The sequence below is a fragment of the Squalius cephalus genome, assembly GCF_949319135.1.
Source record: "Squalius cephalus genome assembly, chromosome: 24".
Classification (NCBI taxonomy): domain Eukaryota; kingdom Metazoa; phylum Chordata; class Actinopteri; order Cypriniformes; family Leuciscidae; genus Squalius; species Squalius cephalus.
Window position 1 is genome coordinate 26,011,543 of NC_137145.1, and position 26,125 is coordinate 26,037,667.

General features: G+C 39.4%; 1 protein-coding gene across 1 annotated transcript; it reads right to left on the minus strand.

The window, feature by feature from the left end:
• Nucleotides 1-123: 123 nt before the first annotated feature.
• On the minus strand, nucleotides 124-24,905 carry snx30 (sorting nexin family member 30). Its single transcript, XM_079862139.1, has 9 exons — nucleotides 24,611-24,905; nucleotides 18,559-18,747; nucleotides 16,326-16,436; nucleotides 15,992-16,150; nucleotides 15,097-15,286; nucleotides 11,400-11,599; nucleotides 9,690-9,776; nucleotides 3,028-3,180; nucleotides 124-999 (listed from the first exon to the last, which is right to left on the minus strand). Exons 1-9 carry the CDS (start codon nucleotides 24,878-24,880, stop codon nucleotides 928-930), a joined length of 1,431 nt encoding a protein of 476 aa, XP_079718265.1. The 5' UTR covers nucleotides 24,881-24,905; the 3' UTR covers nucleotides 124-927.
• Between the last annotated feature and the right edge of the window lie 1,220 nt (nucleotides 24,906-26,125).

Genomic DNA, 26,125 nt, shown 5'->3' on the forward strand with positions numbered 1-26,125 from the left:
CTCCATTATTATCCCACAGATTCAGAAGAAATGTCCCACGTTACATTAGAAATGTCTCAATGCTCACCTCCGACTAACCCAGCCGCACACACTGCCCCATTAAGACAAGTACAAATCATTATGACACACGTTATCATAAATATTTAATGAGGTCAAGTATGGCTGGGAAAACATCCTTCATTTCAACGCAACGACCGAATTGATAGTGTAACGAGGGAACTGCCGATTCAGGCGAGTGTTGTGTGGTCCAAATATTCTTCTGAAAGAAAGATGAAGTTTCAAAAGAGATATCAAACTACAGATCCACATCTTTGGCAAGAGGAATGTTGGCAAACCTTCCGCGGACTCTTCCTGAACGGAAAAACAAAAACACTGACGTCTCTGTTCCCTTGAACGGACGGCATCAAAAGACAAAGCGTTTACAAAATCATCACTGGCAAACATTTCACTAAAAACTACAAATCTGTTGGTGTCACCAAAAACGTCCTTCCCTCAGTCATCATCCTCCTGTTGTGTAACGTTTCCCAGAGCCGTGCTTCTGCAGTTCCAGCCTGAGCTTGAGAAGAGAAACCACAAATTCTCCTTCCACCCAAAAAATAGAGAGGGCGAACGAGAGAGAGAGAGAGAGAGAGAGAGAGAGAGAGAGAGAGAGAGAGAGAGAGAGAGAGAGAGAGAGAGAGAGAGAGAGAGAGAGAGAGAGAGAGAGAGAGAGAGAGAGAGAGAGAGAGAGAGAGAGAGAGAGAGAGAGAGAGAGAGAGAGAGAGAGAGAGAGAGAGAGAGAGAGAGTGTGTTGGTGCGGTGGGCTTTCACAAACAGAGACACTTTACAAAAAAATGATTCTGGTAGCTGGTCCAGTCCAGCAGTGTCCCATGAAACCCTTTGAGTGGGTCGTGACCTCTGACCCTCACCGGGGGCCGAAACACATGCTCAGTTCGTTTCACCTCTCGCCTCCTGCTTGTCTTGTAACGAGGGAATAAGGGACTCCCATGCTGCAAGGCACTGTGGGGCAGAAACAACAGCAGGACGTCAAGGCCAAACACAGTTTCTTCTCAAACATCACAGTTTTGACTAGACACACACACACACGGAGTAGATTCCCTAAACAATCTTTCTCATGGAAACGTGTTGCAGGAGTGAGACTTCAATAAACCTAGAGACACTGGTTTGTGCCTTTATATTGTTTTATATCTTAATTTAGCACACTTTACTGCTAAAATCTTGACTATACTTTTTTTTTTTTTTTTTTTTTTATTAATTTCATCCAAAAATATATATTACCATAATGCAATTCTCATTACCAGTGAGTTTGCTGCTGGTTCCCTTGGGATTTTCCTATGGGGTTTTATAATGTTTTATTTTATTTTATTTAGGAACAGTTTCTTCTGGTTCTGGATTCTGATTGGCTGAGAGCCTTTTCCAGCCATGCGATATTCTACCAGTATCAGCACTGGAAGCGCTTCACCGTTTGCAGCATTTCTCTCACAGAGTGTCATGGCGGATGAACAAACACCATCATTTTACAGATACTATGTTAGTTGTGTCATGTCATGTAGTTTCAGGAGTTTTTTTAGGTGAGAATGTTGATATTTAGACCTCAAATATGTGACTTACATAAAAAGATTAGATACTAAATGTTTATATTTTAGTAATTGTATTACTTCAACTGCCAACATTTCAAATAAAATTTAAATGAAAATATAATTTAAATGTATATTTAAATTAAATTTTAGCTTTATTTCACTCAACAAAAAAGATTTTCCAATATTTGTTTTAGTAAACAATAAGTAACACTGATTGTCAATGAAAATTACAAATAGTCTTTAAATGGGTTTCAATCTCAATGCAAAAAATTATTTATTTTCTTTAGATTTTTTATGCCTTGACAGTTTATAATACATGTTTATATATCTATTTGTTTTTCAGTATTGATCATGTAAATATAAGGGATGCAACAAAATTAATATTCTGGGCCGAAACCGAAAATTCAGGACGCATTCGAAAACAGAAAATGCTTTTTAAAAATTATTTATATCTTATTTTAACTTTTTTATTCTTATTTTAGCTTTTTTTTGTATAATTGTATTAATATTAGAATTTATTAAATTAATTTTAATGATACTGAATTTGAAAAATAAAAGCCAAAAAAAAAAAATCATAATAATTGGACAGAAAATATATAAATATTAAATATCAATATTTTATTCTTTATTTAGCTCTACATAACAGAATCAGATTTAACAGATTTATTTTTTGACCAATTATCCAAATAATGTATAGTCCTAAAAAGCTATTATTATCAGAGCATGTGAGTAGTGGGGAGCAGAGCAGTGAACGAGAGGGTAGCATCATTTTCATCGGATAAAAAAAAATATCGGTTTATCCCAAGCAGGTATTCATTAAGTAAACAAGGATATAAGTGAGCTCCTCTGGTTCCTGCAGTATTAATGGTTTCCCGGGATCTTCCCTCTCGGCAGTGGCTTTAGGAATTTTGCGGCGTTGTGTCAGTGTTTGGCAAATGCAGGACTGAAGAGTTCCTGTTCAAGCTCTGCCAACATTGGCTGGGTAATTTCAGTCCAAGTGCTCTACATACAACTTATAAACTTAAATCAACATTAAATCAAACTGAACCCATTTACTTCCTTCACACACATTTCTGGCCTTACTGTACGCAAATTATCGATACACATTAATCCAGAGTAAAAACTTTTGTCTTAGCTGGTCATATTTTGTTCTTTCATCAAAATATAATAACTCTGAAGTGACGGATACAAATTTTCACCTCCAACCACGTGTTATTTAGAAGCCAGTTACTTTATTTTAATGCGTCTTTGTTACACTGTAATTATACATTTAAGTAATGAGTAATAATAATTAACTACATGTACGTCCTATAGGGTTAGGTTTAGGATTAGTGACTGGTTTAAGGTTAGTTTCATGTAAATATGCATAATTTATAGTTATTACTACAGTAACTACATGTAACAATGACACAAATAAAGTGTTACAGAGGACATTGAAGTTTCTGACCTTCTCGTAGTACTGGATGTTTTTGTCGGCCATGCCAGTCAGCAACTGTCTGAAGTCCTGCCGCTTGTTGTTCTGCCAGCGGTCCCAGTCGGCCTTCAGGTCGGCATTGAAGCACTCCACGCGGTCCTGGCACTTCTCCACGTCAGTGGGGACCTGCAGGCCAGAGATGTGCGGAGAACATCCAGGACGCCCCATTAACTCTCAACAGTTGAGATGTTTCTTCCACCTTCATATTTCCCAGCCTTAATAAAAGCAGCTCTAAAGGCTGTGACACACAAAGTCGACGTCAAAGAACTAATGGCAACAAAGGCTGTCAGACTTTGGGCTGAAAAGTGGCGCTTGAACGCACCAAAAGGACTATAGGCAACTGTTAAAGGTGCAGTCTGTAAGAATGACAGCTAGTGGTCGAAATAGGTACTGCAGTCCAAATATCAAAATAAAATATCCAAATGTCAAAATATCGGAGATCGTTGTTCCTCAGACTCGACGCTCACGCGGGTCGCTAGTTTAAGGACACGCAACAGGAACGAGCGCAAATTAACATTGAAAACCGAGGACATTTACACACTGAAAGTTGATTTATCAGCGTTTTAATATGCTCTCGTTCATAGAGATTTTTAGATGGATGCCGAGGCTTTTTAGGTTGAGTAGAATCTGCAATCTCTGACCCAGTTTGTTGACCCAGTCTGTAGAAGTGTTTTCAGAGAAACAAGTATGTGAACTCAATATGTTTGCAGATATTAAGGAAACATGCTATGGTATTTTTATGCTTTAGTAGAGTGAAAGTTACACCCAGCACCTTTAACTAGCACACGCGTTTCGCTAAGGGATTAACGGTCTATATCAGCAGGTATCAATAGTCTAAATTCGTCATTCAAAAAGGGAAACCGAAACTAGGACTGCAGATATACGAACCGAAAACAAAACAGCGCTTGCTTGCCATTTTGAATATCAACTATAGCTGCAAGCAGCAATTAACGGGGTTCAATCGCTTTAAGATTGCGCAATTGTAAGATATTACATAAGCCTATAAACGCCTAAATTAGATTCTGTTTAGCAGTTCTCAAGGATAGATATAGATATAGATATAGATATAGGGAGAGGGAGAGGGGGAGGGGGAGGGGGAGGGAGAGAGACAAAATAACAGGACACAAATATATATAAAGAAAACCACAGTGATGTGATGTACACAATATAGTGCAAAATTGTTATTGCACTTCAAGTCCTTATGATATGGGTTTATTGCACCTGAGGGGGGAGGAGGATTTATGCATTTGATTGCTTGTGGAAAAAAACTTTAATATTTTAGTTCCGTTTAGTCTGCATCTCTTCCCAGAGGGCAGTGGGAGAACGAGCAATATCTCGGGTCAGTGGAGTCCATTATAATCCAGCTGGCTTTCTTTTGGAGTCGGCCAGTGTGGATGTCTTTAAGGGAGGGTAGTGCAGTACCAATGACAAGCTCTGCTGCCCTCGACACCTTCCCATTCTCCTCTGTGCAGCTGATGAACCACACGGTGCAGAAATAGGTGCAGAAATACACCTGAACCAGGAAAACACCTATCTAAGAATGCTGTTCTAAGAAGGAGGCTCTCGACAGCCGATCGATAGAAGTTGGTCAGCAGAAGAGGGAGGCGACAATGTTTTAAACCTATTTTGGGCATTCCCCCCCCTGATGAGAGATGTGTCCAGGTGAAGTCAAGGATCTTAAAGCTCTCTACCTCCTCCCCGTGTGTGCAGAGGGCAGAACGCTCAGTGCGCTTAGATTTTCTAAAGTCACTATAATTTCCTTAATTTTTGTAATGTTTGAAAGAATGAATGAATGAATGAGGCATTTATATAGCGCTTTCATGTGTACTACTGTACACCCAAAGCGCTTTACAATCATATCAGAGGATCTCTCCTCAACCACCACCAGTGTGCAGCCAGTTATACAACTGTTTGTAACACCATTCATCAGATGCTGAAATTCCTCTCTGTAGGCTCTGATTGTTGTCTGAAATCAGCCCAACTATGGTGGTATAATCAGCAAATGTGACAATGGTGTTGGTGGGATGAATAGGGGAGCAGTCATGGGTAAAGAGGGAGAAGTGAAGTGGGCGGAGGACACCCCTCTGTGGTATGCCAGTGTTCAGGGTGAGAGAGAATGATGTGTGATCTCCCATCCTCACATTCTGGGGTCTGTTACTCAGGAAGTCCAAAACCCATGTGCGCAGTGAACTGCCTAAACCCAGGTCGCTCGATTTTTTAACCAGTTTGTGGTTAACTGTATTAAAAGCTGAACTGAAATACACAAACAGCATTCTTAGATAGGTGTTTTCCTGGTTCAGGTGTGTACGGACTGTGTGGAGAGCTATCATGACAGCATCCTCTGTCTGCACAGTCATTAAAGGGATAGTTCACCCAAAAATGAAAATTCTATCATTGTTCACTCACCCTCAAGTTGTTCCAAACCTGTATGAGTTTCTTTGTTCTGCTGAACACAAAGGAAGATATTTGGAAGAATGTTTGTAACCAAACAGATCTCGGTCCCCATTGACTACCATAGCATATTTTTTTCCTACTATGGAAGTCAATGGGGACCGAGATCTGTTGATTACAAACATTCTTCCAAATATCTTCCTTTGTGTTCAGCAGAACAAAGAAACTCATACAGGTTTGGAACAACTTGAGGGTGAGTAAATGATGACAGAATTTGCATTTTTGGGTGAACTATCCCTTTAAGGATCCTCACGGTGACTCTGTGCAAGGTGGATCTACCCTGATATTGGTGCAATGAGTGACCTGAGTCACCTGAGTCACCTGAGTGACCCGAGTGACCCGAGTGACCCGAGTGACCAGAGTGACCCAAGTGACCCGAGTGACCCGAGTGACCCGAGTGACCCGAGTGACCCGCCTTTGTGGTTATGGAACGGTTTACCACAATATATAAGATTATGATCAACCCTAAGTGAGTTCAAAAGACATTTAAAAATCATACATGAGTTTCGAGGTACTTTTGTCACAGTTTTCGGTTTTTAAGAGTTTGGAGATGTTTTAGGTGTATTTAAGACTCCTAAGAGTCTGTGGGTCAAACAATCTGAGTAGATATTTTGCATATTCTTTATTTATAGTTATTTGTGTTTGTTATATTTTAATGTTTTATTGTTTGTGTAGCACTGTGGCCAACATTGTTGTATTATGTGCTTTATAAATTGGAATTGGAAATGAGAAAGATATAGCACACGGGCACTCGGGCAGAGTGGTGTCTGTAGAATTTATCTGTGTAGAGGTCCTCGTAGCCAGTGAAAATCTTAATCCCCTGACACATATATCTGTAGTTGATATTGATAAAGTTTTCCCTTTATGCGCAGCTTGCTTCTCTGTGCTTCTTTATAGGCCTGAAGATCCCCAGACTTAAACGCTGAATCTTGTGCTTAGAGCAGGGTCCTCACCTTGCTGTTGAACCATGGTCTTTGGTTAGGGAATACTTTAACAGCTATTGTTCCAGACACATTCTCAGCTCTTAAGTTTATATATGACAGAACAGTTAATGTGTGCCTCTCCAGATCGGTCTCCTCAGCAAAAATTCCCTAGTCTGTGTCTTCAAAACAGTCCTGAGGTGGCTTCCTTAGTCCATACTTTGCCTGTCTTCATGGCTGGTCTGTCTGCAGCTCAGTGATACTGGGATCAGGGACAGAGACTGATGATCTGAGAGCCCCAGATGTGTCAGAGGGCTGGCTCTGTGCCGACAGATACTGGCTAATAGAGCGGTGTAGCTTCTCCATGGCTACGCTAGCATTAGCTTGCGGTGGTACATTGACAGCTGTTATAGCAACCGAAGTGAACTCCCTAGGCAAGTAGAAAGGTCTACACCAAAGGTCTTCAATCCTGCTCCTGGAGGGCCACTGTCCTCCAACCCTGATTAAACACGCCTGAAGCAGCTAATTAGGATTGCTTGAAAATCACAAGCTGAAGCAGGTTGGATATAAACTTTGCAGGGAAGTGGCCCCCCAGGAGCAGGGTTGAAGACCTATAGTCTACACTGAAACATCATATACTGAAATCCAGAGAGCAGTGACTCTTTGACTGTGGCGTTTGCACACCAGCTGTTGTTTGTGTAAATGCAAAGTCCACCTCCTCTGCTCTTACCGGAATGGCTATTTCTATCTGCTCTGAGGATGGCGCGGCGCGCTAGCTCGATAGCAGCGTCTGGGATGTTCTGATCCAGCTAAGTCTCTGTTATAATCATCGCACAGTAATACAAACTGTGCAAAGTAATCTGCAGTCGCACCTTATACATTTTGTTGTGAAGTGAACGGGTGTTGGTGAGAAAAAGACTTGGGATGGCCTGTATATAGGGGTTAGCCTTTAGCTTAGCTTGTAGTCCCCCTCTTGTTTTCTGTGCCTCCACTGTCTGCACCATCTCAGCAGGGGGATGGTGAGCTTTTTGCTCACGGGGGAACGCCGGATCTCCGGGGGGATAAAAGTCCCAGCTATCATAGACTAGACCAGTGTTCTTCAACCCTGCTCCTGAAGGACCCCCAACACTGCACGTGAGCTGATTATGAGCTGATGAGTTGAATCAGGTGTGTTTGATTAGGGAGACAAAGAAAACGTGCAGTGTTGGGGGTCCTTCAGGAGCAGGGTTGAAGAACACTGGTCTAGACTGCAGTGATTGTAATCTGCCACCATTAACAGTTCAACTCTACTGTACTGTACATATACGGCTGCTAGTGTACAAACAAAAAACAATACTATAAATCACAGAATAGCTGCCAAAACTTGTGGACTGCTAATTATAGGCTTTGGGTACACTTGGCCATGCCCATTTTCTAAATGACCCTGTTATAGCTTTCCAAAATGTGAGGTTACAAATTATGATAATTACTGACCTAGAGAGTTGTACAAGAGAATTGTACTGCAGTGATTTTATCGAGGTTGAGCAAAAAACCAAGGACTAGTTCGCAAAAGTAGGTTTTTCAAATATTCTTCCATATTTAAACAATTTGATTGACAGCAGTGGTCCTAGAGTTGTTCAGAACGATGAGTACTGTCATATGGTGTGAATATCGTGTGCATGCGTGTAAAAATTGCATAATATACATTCATTTATGCACTTGAAAAACATGATGACCCCCAATGGCCGATTTCTTTCCAATTTCTCACGAGGCTCTAGGCTAGGGCAACGAGTCAAACAGGCCCAGCGAGTTTCATTCCGATCGGCTTCCGTTAACTTTGGGTGCTCAAACTTCATTGGCCGATGGCGGCTGTGCTTTGTTTTGTTTTTTTGAGATACGTGAATGTCCTCATAGACAATCAGGGTATCTTGGACAAAGACACCGCATGCCAGTTTTCAAGTCTGACTGTTGTGTAGCTAAAGACATTTTCCTGTTTTCATTTATAGAGCCACCAAGTGGCCAGTTGCCACGTCCTTTTGGTCAAATTATCTCATTCCTTTCAAGAGTTTTTATTAAATTTTATTAAAAGTGGCCACGCCCACTTCAAATATTCTGGCATCCAGTCGCCAAAGTAAATCAAAATGTTGATTTTTTTTTTGATAATTATTGACAGTAAGATCTTTCTGCATTGGTTTGGGTCCGATCAGGCGTCAAACTTAGGAATAGTTCACAAAAGTAAGTTTTTCAAAAACTCCAAAATATCAATGAATTTTGGCGATCAATTCCAAGACGTGCTTTTGATCGCTGTAGCGCCACTGTCTGGCCGATTGGGGCGAGCATTGGTGACGTTGTAGACGGGGTGGGTACCACCATCCCTCAAAGTTTCAAGTCTCTAAAGCCCCTTTCACACAGAGATTCCGGAAAATACACGGATAAAGTGATCTGGGATTTGACCCGGGTTCTTTTGATTTTGGTTCATTCACACTGCCAGTGATTTTCCGGAATCAGAGAAGTGCGTTCACACACAACCCGTAAAAATCCCGTAAAGACACGTGACATCGATGTGACTTGTAATGTCTCAGCAGCGTCTTAAGTTTGCTTATGAGCTGTGATTTCTCTCTTGAGAAACCACGCTTGCACATTACGTACCGTTTCACAGCAAGCGAACGATCCCGGCTTCAGCGTCATCACTACGACACGGCATTATTACGGCTTTTGTTCACACAGCGCACGTTCCGGGACTAAACACGGCAATGTTACTAGGTCCCCAACCCGGCATCGATGCCGGAATCAATCCCGGGTCATGTTTGCGTTCACACAGAAGGCGTTCTGGCAATTTCCTGGCAATTTGCCGGGATCATCGCGCTGTGTGAAAGGGGCATACGACTTACCGTTTGGTCTGGCTGATCATTTTAAGGCAGAATGTTGATCGTTGAAAATCCAACACGCTTGAACCCCTAGTCATGCTGATCACGTTCTTCATTCCAGGCGGCTCATGTTGTAATTAAAATATTTGCGCACTGGAAAGCTCAGGTAAGATGGAGTCAAATTAGAACAGCCTTCTGTCAGTGAAGTCTGGACTGCTTTGCCCACTTTCATCACTTGCTTTTATTCCTGCTCGCTAAACTGAACATACAATCAGATATTTCGATTGACATATTACAATCCGATCTCTCTCACCGACGGACCTGACGCCGATTCAACAGCGTCGGCTTGGTGTGTCACAGCCACTGAAAGCCTTGCAAATCACTTCAGATCAGAGTTAGTAAAACAAATGCAACTCACCGGTGTCTTTTTGTCCTCCCTGAACACGACTGCCTCCAACTTTGTTTCGTATTCTGCCTGGACTTGATCTCTCTTTTTAAGCACATTCTAACGAACGATAAGAGGTTTGTAAATTACAAACATTTGGCAGCAATTACAGTTTACATTCTCCAATTTCACTTTTTCAGCATATGACCAGTGATTATAATGTGATCACTATATTCTCTACACTGGAGCCTTGACACAAATATGGAGGCTATTAAAACGCTTCTTGTTGCTTCCTAGAATTCTTGGATGTCTCTCTGCAAATGTCCTGCAGTGACACTTTGGAGAGAAGAAATGTGATCATGTTAAAACGAAATGCTAAAAAACATCTAATCTGTAGGAAAGCAGTAAATTACAGAACTATCATTCAGTTTCCTTAATATATAATTATTTATTCTTGGAAATTTGTTTGATTATATGCGTTCTTTATTGTGCTTTATTTTCAGTATTTATGCAACTGAAGTGCTGTCAATAATTTTAGAGCAGTTTTCAAGAAGGAAATATAAAGCCCCATCTCAGCACAGTGGCCACTCGTCTCGCTATATTTGCTGATTGTGTAGATGTGTCAAGTTAAGACAGAGAGGAAATTACTTTGTCTGTTGAGTTGCATAACAATATTTCCTCAAAATGACGCACTAAACTGCAAAAACTGATCTTTTTTTTTTGTTTTTTTTTTGTTGTTTTTTCAGTAAAAATATCTAAGCAGTAATTAAAACAAAATGTATACACTAGAATTCAAAAGTTTGGGGTCAATTAGATTTTAAATGGTTTTAGAAAAAAAGTCTCTTCCACTCACCATCTGCATTTACTTGAGCAAAAAATACAGTAAAATCAGCATTATTGTGAAATATTACTACAATTTAAAACAGCTGCTTCTATGTGAATATATAGTAAAATGTAATTTATTCCTGTGATCAAAGCTGAATTTTCAGCATCATTACTCCAGTCTTCAGTGTCACATGATCCTCTAAAAGAAATCATTCTAAAAATGATGATTTGATGCTCAAGAATCATTACATATTATTATCAATGTTGAAAACAGTTGTGCTGATTCATATTCCTGTAGATTCGTTTTCAGGATTCGTTGATGAACAAACAGCATCTATTTGAAATATAAATCTTTCGCAACATTATAAATGTCTTTACTGTCCACTTTTGATCAGTTTAATGCCTCCTTGTATAAAAGTATAAATTTCTTAATACTTACTGACCTCAAACTTTTGAACGGCAGTGTACATTCTCAAAAAGTGAAACTGAACAATTCATTAAGAGTTGTTTAGAGAAAAAAAAAAAAAAAATATATATATATATATATATATATATATATATATATATATATATATATATATATATATATATATCTTGCTTATTTTTCTTACCCTATTGGAAAACCTGACTAAATTAGTTAGATTTATGTTTAAAACAAGAAAAAAGCTATTTTACATAATTCAAGATATAACCATTTAAAACTCCAAGTTTAACACACAACAACTAAACATTGGCTTAGTTTTGGGAGAACATAATTCCGGAAATAATTCCAAACCATTACATTCCCTTTGCAAAAAATCATAGACACATGGTATTTTTCCAAATGGCATAAATTATTTTTTCTACTGGCCATTAAATCAATTAATTCACATACAAGGTGGGAAGAAATGACAGAAAGCTCAGCTGAAAGCCGCTCACCTTCATGGATTCGATGTATAGGACGTATTCTCGAAGCACAGGGAGAAACTCCTCACTCATGTCCTCTGTGAGTTCGTCCAGAGCGCTGGAGCAGTTCGACACGCACCCCGACACCCCCTCCAGAGGATCATGGAGCTCTTCCTCGAACGACGACCAGGACGAGTACACAGGCCCGTACTCTCTCAACTCCATCAAGAATTCTGAGCACAAGGAAAAAGCTCATCTTAGAGGGCTCGTTTTTACATTTACCAGTCCACTTATGGGCTCTGCTTCAAAACTTGCCTTGCTGTCTATTTCCCACAAAGACAACTGCCTTCAAAGGCAGCATCCTATCTGAACCTTATAAGTCTGATTTGAAACAGCTGTCTTTTGTAAATTGCTATCTCTGTAGGATAACACCGCAAAACAATACGCATGAATAAAATATTCACAATATGCATTAAAAAAGGCACTGTGGCGGGGGAGCGTGGTTCAGCGGAGCCGGCAACGGGAGAGCGAGGCAGGAGACGGGTAATATGGGTCAAGTGCAGCACAACTAACACCTGTGTCTTATTGCAGTGATTGAGACGGAGGGAAGAAGAACCGACAGATGACGGCCAAAGCAGAGAGAGACTGGTGGACTCGGGCGGACAGGAAGTTTGTCTGTGAAGCTGAAGACGGAAGAAAGTGATTGTTGCTGAATAGTTTTGTTTGTAACTCAATGGGTCTTATTTTAAGGATCTAAGCGCATGGTCTAAAGCGCACGGCGCAAGTGCACTTAGGTCGTGTCCGAATCCACTTTTGCTAGTTTAACAATGGGAAAAATGGTTGTGTTTGTGTGCTGCTGCGCGCAACAGTGCGTCTGAACACACCTCGTTTTCAGACCAGCAGCCCGAGGGCTCACAAATGGGCGCAAATGCATTTGCCATTTAGACAATGTAGTGCAGGACGTGAAAATGATAACTGTGTCGGGCTGAAACTAGCAAAACACACTTGCATTGCGTTTTATGGACAAAAACTTGAAAAACATTTTTCAAGAAAACTTTGAGTTGGTTTGAGAAAGCCTGGCGAGAAAGTTTGAAATAATACATTTTCTAAATATATACAGTCATGGTCAAAATTATTGGCACCCTTGGTAAATATGATCAAAGATGGCTGTAAAAAAATAAATGTGCATTGTTTATCCTTTTGATCAAAAATCTAACCTTTCAAAATCAAAATCTAAAATATCTCTGAAGTATATTCCCATAAATATACTGTATATATATAATTTTTTTTTTTTTAGCACACCAGGGTGAACAGGAACATGACATTGTCCAGCCATGACTTCTTGTTTCACAGGAGTTTAAATATGACGAAACAAAGGCCAAATTCCCTGAATCATCCATTACAATGAGGAAAACCACAGAATATAGTTCTGATGCTGCAAAAGATTGTTGAGCTTCACAAAATAGAAAGTGGCTGTAAGAAAATAGCTAAAGCATTGAAAATCCCCATCATCAGGACAATAATAAAGAAGTTCCAACTAAAGATGTTACGAATCTGCCAGGAAGAGGATGTGTGTCTATATTGTCTTAATGCATGGCGAGGAGGAACGTTTGTGTGGCCAAAGACTCTTCAAGGATCACAGATGGAGAATTGCAGAGATTAGTTGAGTCTTGGGGTCAGAAAGCCTAAAATAAATATTTTAAAAACCCCTACATCACATGTTTGGGAGGGTTTCAAGAAAAATCCTCCTCTCTCATCCAAAAACAATCTCCGGCATATTCAGTTGTCAGAACTTCAAACGGGACTGGATTCTGTGGTCAGGTGAAACTTAAAAAAAACAAAAAGGAAAATATCTTTTTGGCAGCAAACCCACTAGACAGATTTGGTACAGTACCCCATGCCTACGATTGAATATACTGCTGGATCTTTTTTTTTTTTTTTTGGCCCGCCACCACCCCCCCTCTTTGGAGGACAACTTTATTTTTAATAAAGCAAAATATATACACAATATGTTACAATACAGACAATAGATTTATATACAGTGCGTAACCATTCACCCAGTTTAGTGAGACTCTGGGTACATAAGGGAAGGGGGGATTATAGCACGTACAGAGTGTAACACGTAACATATAAAACACGACAAGGTGACAGACAGACAGACAACAGAGGGATTGTCTGCTGGATGCCTCTACTGCTGGATCTTTAATGTTTTGGGCTATTTTTTTGCTGGAGGTCCTGGACATCTTGTTCAGAAACATGGTATTGTGGATTCTAGCAAATACCAAAAGATAAAAATCAAAACCTGACGGCCTCTGCTAAAAGTCTTAAAACAGGCCATGGTTGGATACTCTATCAGGACAATGATCCAAAACAAACAAAATCAACACAAAATCTTGGGTCACTGAGCAAAAAATGAAGCTTCTGCCATGACCGTCCCAGTCCCTGACCTGAAGCCTGTAGGGAATGAGTGGGGTGAACTGAAGAGGAGAAGCGCCAACATGGAGCTGGGAATCTGAAGGATCTGGAGAGAAGGATTAACAATGCAAATGTATTTTTACAGGCTTCTTTGTTCATATTTACCAAGGGTGCCAATAATTTTGACCACTATATAGTGGCTTAACGGACCACAAAACTCAAGGTTCGGATCATATTGCGTTTTTTGTAAATAACACTATAGTGTTCACTGTATAAAATGTAATTAGCTTAATCTTAATCTCGCTCACTTAAGACATAACTGTCTGCGTTTACAAAAATACTTGCAGAGACGGATATTTTGACAATTTGTGTGTATGTGTCCATCCAAGTGCATGGAGACGCGAAAGAGGAATCAATATGGATTCAGAGTTCACACGCTGTCTGAAACACGCCTCTCTCTGGTGTGTGTGGCTGTGCACACAGATAACAGTGCGTGAGCACCGAATTAAATTTGCCTCTTCCAGCGCTGAAATGGTTTTAAAATCTACTGAATGTGTAAACTTGCAAGACTAAACACGTGCAAATGATAACCTTTCACCTATTGCGGTTAAACATTTAAACTAGTTCAGGGTTTGCTGTAGGCTAGTCCTAGTACAGAGTTCCTCTGAGACCCTCCACCTCCCCCAGCTCCACCTGCCTAGATCTGCTATGTCTATTCATGCGGCAGCAGCATAACAGCAGCGTGTCGGAGTATATATTAGCATTAACAAGTTCATAATTACTCTGGAGCAGCAGCAATAATCAACAGCAGCGCAGCAGATCTAGTCCACCAAGACCAAATACATAACAGTGCAATATTCAATATTTATCCTGTGATCAAAGCTGAATTTTCAGCATCATTACTCCAGTCTTCAGTGTCACATGATCCTTCAGAAATCATTCTAATATGCTGATTTGATGCTCAAGAAACATTTCTGATTAATATCAATGTTGAAAACAGTTGTACTGCTTAATACTTTTGGGAATCAAAAAAATGATCAAATATTCTTCAAGATTTTTCAGGATTCTGTATAGAAAGCATAGAACAATAGCATTTATTTGACATATACATCTTTGTAACATTGTGTGTATTTACAATGATTTTTATCAACTTGATGCATGCTTGCTGAATAAAAGTATTCGAGAATAGAGAGAAAAAGAAAAAGAGACTTTTGAAAAGTAGTGTATATGATCGGGTTTAAAGGACTTGTATATGCAATGCTACCCTAGGATGGATGGATTTTCTTTTTAAAAGGCCGAGAGGGACGATCTTTACCTGATTGCTCTTTGATGATTCTCTGTGCTATCCTGTCAATGGTGCCCAGTTTCTGTGTGAACATGTCCAGATAGTCGCCCATGGCGGCAAACTCAATTGGCCGTCCTCTCAGTTTATAACCACCCGTCACATACTTCACAGATTCCCCCATTTTAGTCAGCAGAGCCAGGCCTTGACGCTTATTCAAGTCCTGAAAAGTCAAGCATACGGTACATCAATTCTGTCAAATGGCCACAAAAAAAAAAAAAAAAAAAAAGAATTATGCCAAGCCCAATGAAATCCCGGTTTCTGAAACATGCTTTCCATCTTGGAATATATATACTATCAACAAATTTCAAGAGCTCAATGTTGTTGTTGGGCCACTTTCAACAGTCATAATCGGCTATTAGGGTTTCCAGCATTAATAATCCAGCTCAACGCCAGCACAGGACACTGAGAGAAACTACACAAACCATTTACAATTCCTGTACACTTAGGTTATGTTTCTAAATGTGATTTACAAATGATTCCTTAAATTGATATAGTCAGTTTGGCCTCAGGGCACTGAGTTCGTATAAGTATTTAGAATACCTTCAAAACAAAATCCTAAAGAATATTAAAGTCACGATTAAACGGAAGCAGCGACAGGTCTTTTCTTCTGTATTGTGACATACATCTGAGTGAAACAGATTGTAAGTAAAGATAGCAAATAAATGCGAGAGGCAGAGTTTAAGCAGACTAAATGATTGGAGGAGTTCAGTAAACATCACCAGGTGTGATATTTTGATTAAACATTACAAGGTCAAAACATTTTCAAAAAAATGAAGCGTATACATGGATGAATCGTTCAAATAACATCAAAAACATGCATTTAGAAAACACTTTTTTCTTTTCATGCCGACTTTAACGCACTCACCTTTGCTGAGAGAAATGCATTGAAGTGGTCGTTGAAAGAGAGCACCGGATGGTCTGCCACGCGTTTGAGGAACTTGTCCAGTGCCTTTTTTCTAGTATCCACGAACTCCTCTGAAAAACGGTCCACCACTCCCTTCATTACAAACTTCTCAGGCAAGGGCTAAACGACAGCATGAAGGAGAAACAACAACAAATGTAGTCGATCGCATGCTTTGAAATAACCGGTTTTAGCCAAAAACAATCCCTGCAACATTAAATAACTAGTTATACAATGCACAAATGCTTGAAACGAATTGGTTTGCGAGTAGAGCTGTGGAGGGTGTTCCTCTACCTACTGGAATAAGGTGGGTGGGCTGGCTTTCCTCTAGTTTGTTCCTCAGCCAGTCGAAGTCCTGGTAGCGTCGCCTTACCGAGTACTCAGGCAGGTCAAACTCTGTCCTGGTGGTCTGTCGGTCACGCAGAAGCAAGAAAACGGTCAATAACAACTTTTTTTTGAGGCAATTAATACTTGTATTCAGCAAGGACACATTAAAATGATCAAAAGTGACAGTAACGACATCTATAATGTTACAACAGATTTACATTCAGATTAATGTTGTTCTTTTGAAATTTATATTCATCAAAGAATCCTGAACAAAACGTATCAAAGTTTTCACACAAATATCAAGAAGCACGACAGTTTTCATTATTGATAATAATAAATGTTTCTTAAGCATCAAATCATCATATCAGAGTGATTTCTGGAGGATCATGTGACACTGAAGACTGGAGTAATGATGCTGAAAATCCAGCTTTGATCACAGGAATAAACTACATTTTACTATATATACACATAGAAAACAGTTATTTTAAATTATACAAATATTTCACAATATTACTTTTTTTACTGTATCAAATATGTTGTGTCTTATACAGGATTCCCACACTTTGAACTTCCACGGTCTTTCATTTCTAAAGGTTTTTTTCTAAATGATGGTTATCATGACATTAAAGGGATAGTTCAGGATTTTAGACATGAATCTCTATAGCTTCCCCATAAGCAGTGTGGTGCATTGACCATGACTTACCCCCGACAGCGTCCTGTGAGCCGAACTCCGGTCCAGTTTTGGTCAAGATGAAATTAGTCCGGCAAGTTTGCTGGGGTCACGGCAATAAAGCTTTTTTCTTCTCAAATCAATATGTGTTCAAAAGAGTGATATATTTGCAGCACAAAACCGCTGTCTATGGAGAGGTCAGACCTCGTAATGGCTTGGCACTATTTTCTTCCCCGTCATATCACTGCGCGCTGCCGCTACCTACAGCCAGCTGCGAGCCGCGCACGTGTCACTTTGTTTACAGCTCGTAAAGAGAACGATAACATGTCTGACTACACATGTGTGCACTGCAAACGCGAAGCTTCTTTATCTTCGCCAGTTTGGTGTTCACATTGAAGCCCAGAGCAATGAGCCAAAGTCGCCTCAGAGCAACATCTGCCACAGGAAATCTTTGAAATGTGTGAGGAGAAAGCGCCACATCTTTGTTTGTACAGTCCGGATAGTCACAAGTCCGCACCATTTTCTACAAAGCTTGTACAAACTGATCGCTCTTGGTGAGTAGCTATGTTAGCTCGTTCGTGTAGCTGTTCTGAGCACGTAAACACTGCTGTAAACACTGCCGAACAACTGAAAAAGTGGTGTGCGCCTGCGCAGCTCCCAGCTGGCTGTAGGTAGCGGCAGCGCGCAGTGATATGACAGGGGAGAAAATAGTGCCAAGCCATTACGAGGTCTGACCTCTCCATAGACAACGTTTTAGTGACGCAAATATATCACTCTTTTGAACACATATTGATTTGAGAAGAAAAAAGCTTTATTGCCGTGACCCCAGCAATCTTGCCGGACTAATTTCATCTTGACCAAAACTGGACCGGAGTTCGGCTCACAGGACGCTGTCGGGGGTAAGTCATGGTCAATGCACCACACTGCTTATGGGGAAGCTATAGAGATTCATGTCTAAAATCCTGAACTATCCCTTTAAGTTGAAATACTACATAAACTCCACTTAAAATGAAATATTAAATATTAAAATAAAAGCTAATTTAAATATAAATGAAATACTATAATAGTACATAAAAAAACATGTATGACTATGTTCTTAACCCTTTTTCTTTTACAATCCACAAAACAACCCAGTATAGAGTTTATAAAGGGCTGACAGGGAGTGACTGAGACGCAGGTCACTGAGGTTTGCCTTCCTGGTTTTCATTAGCACCTCTATATGACTCTGAGCTCCAGAAAGTGCCACCGTGAGCATGTTTCAGGTCACAGTGGAAGCAGAACGAGTCTGCAAACAGCCGCCACAAGAGCTAAACAACTACTTAAGCAGCCACTTTAATGCAGTGATACAGTCAAACTGGAGCAAACTGATAGTTTAGGGAACAACAATTCAGATTAGCCACGAAGCCACATCGACCAACGAAATCTGTCTGAAGAGGCTTATCCTTCATGCATTTGTAAGTTTTAAATAACTGCACGAATAAAAACAGCATTTGGTTGTTAATAAAGTCAAGAAAGGGACCGTTTGCCCTCTGACCTTTGTGCAGACTCTGTAGGTGATGTATGTCTCCATCGTAGACACGTGTTTCTTAGGATCGTCTACAGTCACAAACAGGTCTCGCGTTTCTCCGTCCAGATCGTCGTCGAGCTGCAGTCGGTTCAGCAGAGATGAGGAGGAGGCGGGGCTTGATGTATCTACTGGAGTACCATTGGGCAGGCTCAGGTCCTGGGGGCGGGGATAAAAACCTGACTGACTTAATGGAACAAAACTGATATTTTATATTTGAAATCTAAACGTGAACTCAAAAAAACCTATGAATTAAAACAAAGAAAAGTTCATTCAAACAGATCTTGTTGGTAAATCCAATAAATGGTAGACAACTCAACCACGACTTACACAATAACCCCTCAGTGCCACATCCGCAGTTATAGAAATACCATATTATTTAAAAAAAATTAACCTCCTTAAATATTATTTACAATTTCCTTTTCTGAGACAACAGCGACAGAAAAGGTCACTTACTTTACATGTGATATGTAGCAGTGCAGAAACCATACATTTGGTAATATAAGATCACAGTAATACAAGCAGCAAGACGTGTGTGAAGCTCTGAAATAAGACATAACTCAGTGCTGTAACACAGTCGCGTTAAGCCTAAAACTGTGTGTACTAACAGTAAAGGCGTAGCATATTAAGGTACTACTCATGCTACCATAGTACATCATACCCAGATGACATTTTTAAAGTGGTTTACATTTCACTCATAATTTAATTGAATTACCAAAAGGTAAGATATTTTTAGGGCTATTTATTTAACACACTAATTTGGTACATTTACTACAATATATATATATTGATTTATCGCTAAAATAATGCAAATTAACAATTCATGCCATTCATATATATATTGATTTATCGCTAAAATAATGCAAATTAACAATTCATGCCTCTTACTCAGTGTTTTTACCTTTCCATTAGTGTGTAATTTAGCCGTTTATGCATGTAAACAATCTGAAAAGTTATTGTTTTCAAAGCACAAAGTCCATGCAGAGCGAGTGAATCTCTCCAACAGAAAACAATGGTGATTTCAAACCATTTTCAAGTGCAAGAAGAGAACTCAATTCTGTGTTCTTGGCTCATATATAGTGTCGCCGCCTCATATATAATGCTCGATACTGAATTCTCTGAGTTCTCTTTCACGTCTTCTTGTACTTGAACGTACAAATATACAAACTTATGTCAAAACATCCTCATAAACACAGTCGGGTTTGTCTTAAGTGAACGCAAACAGTTGAGAAATAAAACGCATGTGTAACAGTATATTGGATGAGTGCATTTGCTCTTAAAGTGACAGCAGCCTAATAAACCTGCTGCCATCTCTATAAAAACATTAATCTAAGAACAAAAAAAGAAAATCACTCACTGATCTGGACTGAATAACTTTAATAAGGATTAATCTACATTTTATTTATAAAAAGAAAACTATACCATGTTATTTTACATTTGATTACCATTTCTGTACCTGACCTTTGTTCAGTTGTATTTATTTGTGCTATCTGCTGATTTGTTCATTTGTTCTTTTATTACAGTTTACTTGTCTTTAATAATGTTTGACACGTATATTAGTTAGTCCAGTTGTTTTTGGTATTCAGCTGCAACAAAACATTTTGCCAAAAGACACAGAATAAAAGCCTAGTTCTGTCAGGAAACTCTAGATGGCGCAGGCTGATGAGTCCTTACCACACGCTGATGATATTTACAGCGTTAACTACTTGGCACAGCTGATTGGTTCATGTCGCATCTGCAGCCAATGAGCTTGCTGCTCAACAATTAAATGGCTGGTTATCATTCACTACAGCAGTTTGCAGCTAAAAGCCTCCACCTTCCCCAGCTCCACCTGTATAGATCTGCTATATCTATTCTGCCAAGACCAAACACATTAACATGGTCATATCCATTAGCATGCTTTAAATCTTCTGAGAGTTGTCATGATAGAAATATGTTTGATATAAATGTTTAAAAAAAACATTTTTTTACCTTACTGGAATCGAAACTGGGAATCGATAAGAGTCAGAATCGATAAGCAGAATCGGAATCGCTAAAATTAAAACGACACACAACAAATGAATGATCGAAGCACAAAGCAAAGCTTAACGTGGAGCACTGATTCAATCATGAAAGCTTACTCTAGTAGACCGGCTGAACAAAACTATCAAATACTACAGTCTGATGCTTATCTTGGAAAAATGGTTACTATTTCACTTTAAAATATATTTAAAATCAATAGTAGGCAGTATGCATTATATAATGCATAGTATTCAGCAAGTAAGCTATTGTTCAATTTCAAACACGTGTCTCTGGAGTCTTCAGTAACTTAACTCTCCAGTCACATGACACAGACAGCTTAACTACACTGAAGACTGTGACATTAAACATCGCCCTGTGTTTGGTCTTACGAAGTCTTCTGCACGTCACACTACATGATAAATCACTCACAACCATAGCGCACAAAACCGAGATACTTTAAAATGACATTTTCAATAAAAAAAACTGTTTAAATTGTAATAATACTTCACATGACTGGTTTAGTTGTATTTTTGATCAAATAAGTGCAGACTTGGTGACTTTTGAACTGAATTGTATATATTTCTCATTTGACTTTTTATTTTTAAAGGCAAAAAACTAATTCACAACATGAAACCTGCAGCAAAATGTTGGAATTGCATAGAGCGAACATCCTATTTTCAGATCCAGCATTTAGGAAACTGTGACAGCTTTTTCCTGATCACATGCCCACTGTTGAGCTCTAAAACAAGTTCTGGCCTTCGTTCTGCTGAGCTGACAGGCGAGGGGTAGAGCACAGCCCTCCTTCACACAAACATTCACATCAATTCACAGCCCGTGTGACATACAAGATTAATATCAAGTGCAACACGCCTCTCATCTGTATGACATTCCAAAACAGTGTTTACTTTCAGAACGAGCAGACATGATTTTATGATCATAACTCGAGAAGAGTTGGGGAATGTGCTACAAAACGAATAATGAAGAGTGAGGCCTGTGGTGATCTTAGGCCTAAAGCCAGAGGAAAACTATTCCTCACTCGAGACTGAAGGTGTACTTCTGCTTTGTTCCCTTTCTTCAGTCCACAGAAACTAACAACTTAGTGTGTTTGTCAAAGTTCATGAACTTACGGTCTGGAGTCACACACAGTGTGTAAACAGACAATTTCACTCGTGACTAGAAGAATGACTGCAAATCAGCCATACGGTGGCCTCAAAAAGTGTCCGGACACTTCAGCCACAGTAAAACGTATCAAAACAAGTAGCATTTACTTTAAAATCAACATGAAAACAAAATGGATAATTCTTGTTTTTGTTATAAATGATTTATCTGTGCACATCATTATTGTAAATTCATGAGGCTCATAATCTTGAATCAGAATAACTTCCCCTCCGCTTGCATCTCTCTCTTCTCTGATGATGAGGGCGGGGCAATAACCTGTCAATCACAGGAGATCCACCAATAGCTTTAGAGAAGCAGAGCACAAGCACAACTTATAGGCTACTTGTGGTCACTCAGCTCGGAAACCTGTGAACTTCATCGCTGTTACAAACCTGAACACCCATAACTCAATGTACGCAACCATATGCATGGGAGTTTCAAACAATAAATGATGACAGGAAATTAATTAATAAAAGGGTCAGTCACAAAAAGCATCGCGTTTTAAAGATTTTTGCTATTTGTATAGTCAAATAAAATACTTATGATTGCCTTAAAGAGTCTAGTCACTGGGAAACTCGTATGGATAACAGTGATTTGCAACAGCATTTGCAAAACACAAGTTGTGAAAAACACATCAGTGAACAGATTTTTGAGCTTTTCTTCTGATTTGGACCTTCTTGTTTAGATTTATCACCATAAAATTATTGCTATTTCAGAAAAAAAACTGAAAATATCTAAAACTGTTTCCAAGGAAACTGGATAAGATAAGGCAATTATCACAAAACAGTGAGTTAATTATTTACTGGTTTTTACCAGGAAAATATGCATTACCCAACATGACAGAGTAACCGGCCTCGTGTGTCATCCTAACATTACATTTACACTAGAGCTGCACGATTAATCGCTAAAAGATCGAGAACTCAACTCAAACACCCACTAAATTCAGCTTAGTCTATTAAACCTTTGACGAGTACGATCACAGCGAACATTCAGAAGGCAGTTGTCATATCATTATCAGTCTTACAATAACTCACATTATTACAGAAGAACTGGGATAAAAGTTTATAGTTGGGATAAAAACACTGATGTCTACGGAAGCAATGAAACAAGTGAAGTCTTTGAGTGAGTCGTTGAATTATTCACTCAAGATATTCATTCAACAACGCTGATACATCCAGTCACTTAAATTATTCATTTAAATTAATATTTCTTTAAATAGACTGCAGCAATTAACATTTGTCAGAACCTCAAGTAAAATACATGTTATTTTGTTTACTTCGTCTGTTCAGACTCTTGGGAAAACCGTAATCTCGATTCTCAATGTATCCAGAATCGTGCAGCTCTAATACAATTTATTATAAATATATTTTTGAAAAATCCAATTTTCCCAAAATGTTTACAGTGTGAGAATCACAAACGCGAGTTTCTGCTTATTAACAGTTATCCGCAAAGACACACCAAATTTGAGCAGTACAAATATTGCTGAATCTAAATACAGCCCATGTAAGTTTCCAGTCTTATTCCATCCATCTTTAATACTAATGAAGTACAGATAAAAATAAAAAGCTAAAATTTATAGAATATTATTATTAATATGAACTAAACAACAAATTCCCAGCATTTACACTAAAATAAAATATCCAATAACAGGGAAGCCACAGTGCAAATGTGACTAGAGTGAATGTCTGTGAAAAACACAATAAACAATGGAGTCGGAGAGTGTCTCAGCCTCGCTCTACACAACTCTATTGTACAGGAACACAGACATGATACACATCTACGGCTTCCACTGCACACACTCACTTTAATACTGCTGTTATTATAATTCATCTATAGCAATGCTCCATCACATGATATGCATATACAAATCCTTCATTCTTCAATTTTCACCAAAACTTCCCTTTTCCTTTGAGTCTAAATTTAGTGTCAGATTTCAATTTTTTAATTTTCTGCGTGCAACACACATCATTATAAATAACTGAAAGCTTGGAGATCACATGAATTTAATTTCATACTCATTCATCAAACCTCTCGGCTTCTTATGCAAAAACACCAGAAAAATATATATGCTGCTGTTTAGATTGTTGTACGTTATTTTTATTATGAGCAAAAATAAAAAAAAATGCACTCTGTTCAACCCACAAACAAATACTGTGATGGTATACATCAACTATGGTATATCATTACCAATCCACAGCATCATACTGAATAATCACCATATTCATGGCATTTACATGGCATTTACATGCAACATAGTACATGTCCACCGTGGTACAAGACCAATAAACCATGGTATTAATATGGTAAATAGAAAAACAAATCATGTTATGGGTGCATGTTCAAAGACCACAGTAGCACTACAGTACATATGCAAAAACATATTAATACCATGATTTATATTATAAAAACAACACTGGAAAAAAAAGGAGTTGGATTTACTTTGAAATGATCTCCATTCAGAAATTAACTACATTTAAAAAACAATTACAACGGAGTGACAAATAAAACGCATTGAATTAAACGTGAAATGTTAGTATTTTCTGCCTGGTAAAATGTACTCCAGTAATCTTTGTTTTATTTAACATTACAACTTCGAAGACTATTTTTACACTGAATATGTCTATTAGATATTAGCCTACCATGGCACCAGTGGTATTACCACCATGGTGCTGCAAATTGATGAAATCCCACTGTTTACAGTTTGAATCTGGATAAACGTTACTTGTTTTCCAGACACATAATCATGCCACTGTTCCGCTGGCCCGCGTCTCAAACACGACTGCTGCCTAAGTTACCCCGGGCTCCGCTGTGGGCTGTGGCAGTGATCCCCGCAGACAGCGGGTGTGTGTGCGACGGGTCTCACCTTCTCTCCTCCTCCAGTAGCAGCACCGCTGCCGGGGTGGATCAGCGCATCTGCGCTGCGGCTCGACGCGCTCTCCTCGGCGGCGCACAGCGGGTGGCGGATGTCCTGGATGTTCTTCTGCCCGGACGAGGCCAGGGATCGCGGGGTGCCAGCACTCATCGCGCCGCTGCTGCTGCTGATCTCTGATGATCGCGCAGGTGTTTTTATTTCACTGAGACAGCGAACATCTGTCAGCTGACCCCCACCGCGCAGAAGCGGAACTGCACTCATCAGCTGACTCGAAACTGCGACGTGCACTTCCGGAACACTTTCGCCTCTTTTCAAATTAAAAGTAATCGCTTCTTCTCTTAAAGTCCCCCTGTAGTCGATCATTTTATCCCTTAAAACAATAGACTGTAAAAAAATATGGACGTAGTGTCCGTGACGTCACCCGTAGGTTTCTGAAGAGCATTTTTGGAGCCTAAAGTGGGCGGAGTCGTCCGTCGCCATCTTGGCCTCGCGTCACTCCCGGATAACAGAAAATGGGCAACGAGGCGGGGCGTGAGTGGAGCTGAGGAGCCCGCTAACCCCACTGGACCTCTAGGTTGAAAAATCGTCAATGCAAGTGAATGGGAGAAAATAATTATTTTCTGGTCCCGTTTGAATTTTGCCATGAATGTGACCATATGTTGTCTGTGAATTTTTTATATAATTTTTCGTGTAAAGAATGCTACAATTTAGCTGGTAGAAGTTTGATACGGTTAGACTTTGTGTGAGAGCACTTTGTGGACTACAACTCTTCGCTGCTTTCGACGCGAATCTGAAGAAAGAACAGCCCATTTGGTTTGAATGGTGAAATTTGGGTACAAAACACACAGGCATCTCGATCTGTCTCCATAGATTATCGCAGCATTAGCACCGTGATTTGACAAGTGGAGGGAAATGTGTTATGGGGTGACGTCACATAGGCGACATGTAGTCTTTCTCGTTATGTCTTTTCCACAACTGCTAGCCAAAGAATCATACCATATACTGTCAAACTCGTAACATGAAAAATTATATAAAAAATTCACAGACAACATATGTTCACATTCATGGCACAATTCAAACGGGATCAGAAAATAATTATTTTCTGCCATTCACTTGCATTGACGATTTTTCAACCTAGAGGTCCACTTGGGGTTTTACGGATGGGCGGGACTTACCAGCTCTATCTGAAACCACAGGCTTGGAGGTAATGCTATATGCTACAGAAAGTAAGTTACCAAGTCTGCGACTGCACAGGGCCTCGCGCTAAAGTGACAGTTGATGATGTAAAGCCAATTAAAAGTTCCTGTTTTTGCCCTTCGAAATATTATAATAGTTAAAAGACATGGCAAGTGAGACTGTGTATCGTACTATTCTGCTAGTGAAAATGTATTATGCAGTAACTATTACTCTGAGAGAGTGTGTGTGACAGTGATTTATGTGCATAACGTTACATGTCAGTCACTCTTTCATGGTCCGTCAGCGCGGCATCGCTCGTCAAGTTCGTAG

Excerpts from the sequence above, each read along its gene's own strand:
- snx30 (XM_079862139.1), bottom strand. The coding sequence starts at position 24,880 with ATGAGTGCAGTTCCGCTTCTGCGCGGTGGGGGTCAGCTGACAGATGTT. Across the intron at positions 11,600-15,096 it reads AATCATCAAAGAGCAATCAG|AATTCTTGATGGAGTTGAGA; the intron begins GTAAAGATCGTC and ends CCTTGTGCTCAG. Across the intron at positions 3,181-9,689 it reads GGGAGGACAAAAAGACACCG|GTCCCCACTGACGTGGAGAA; the intron begins GTGAGTTGCATT and ends TCTGGCCTGCAG.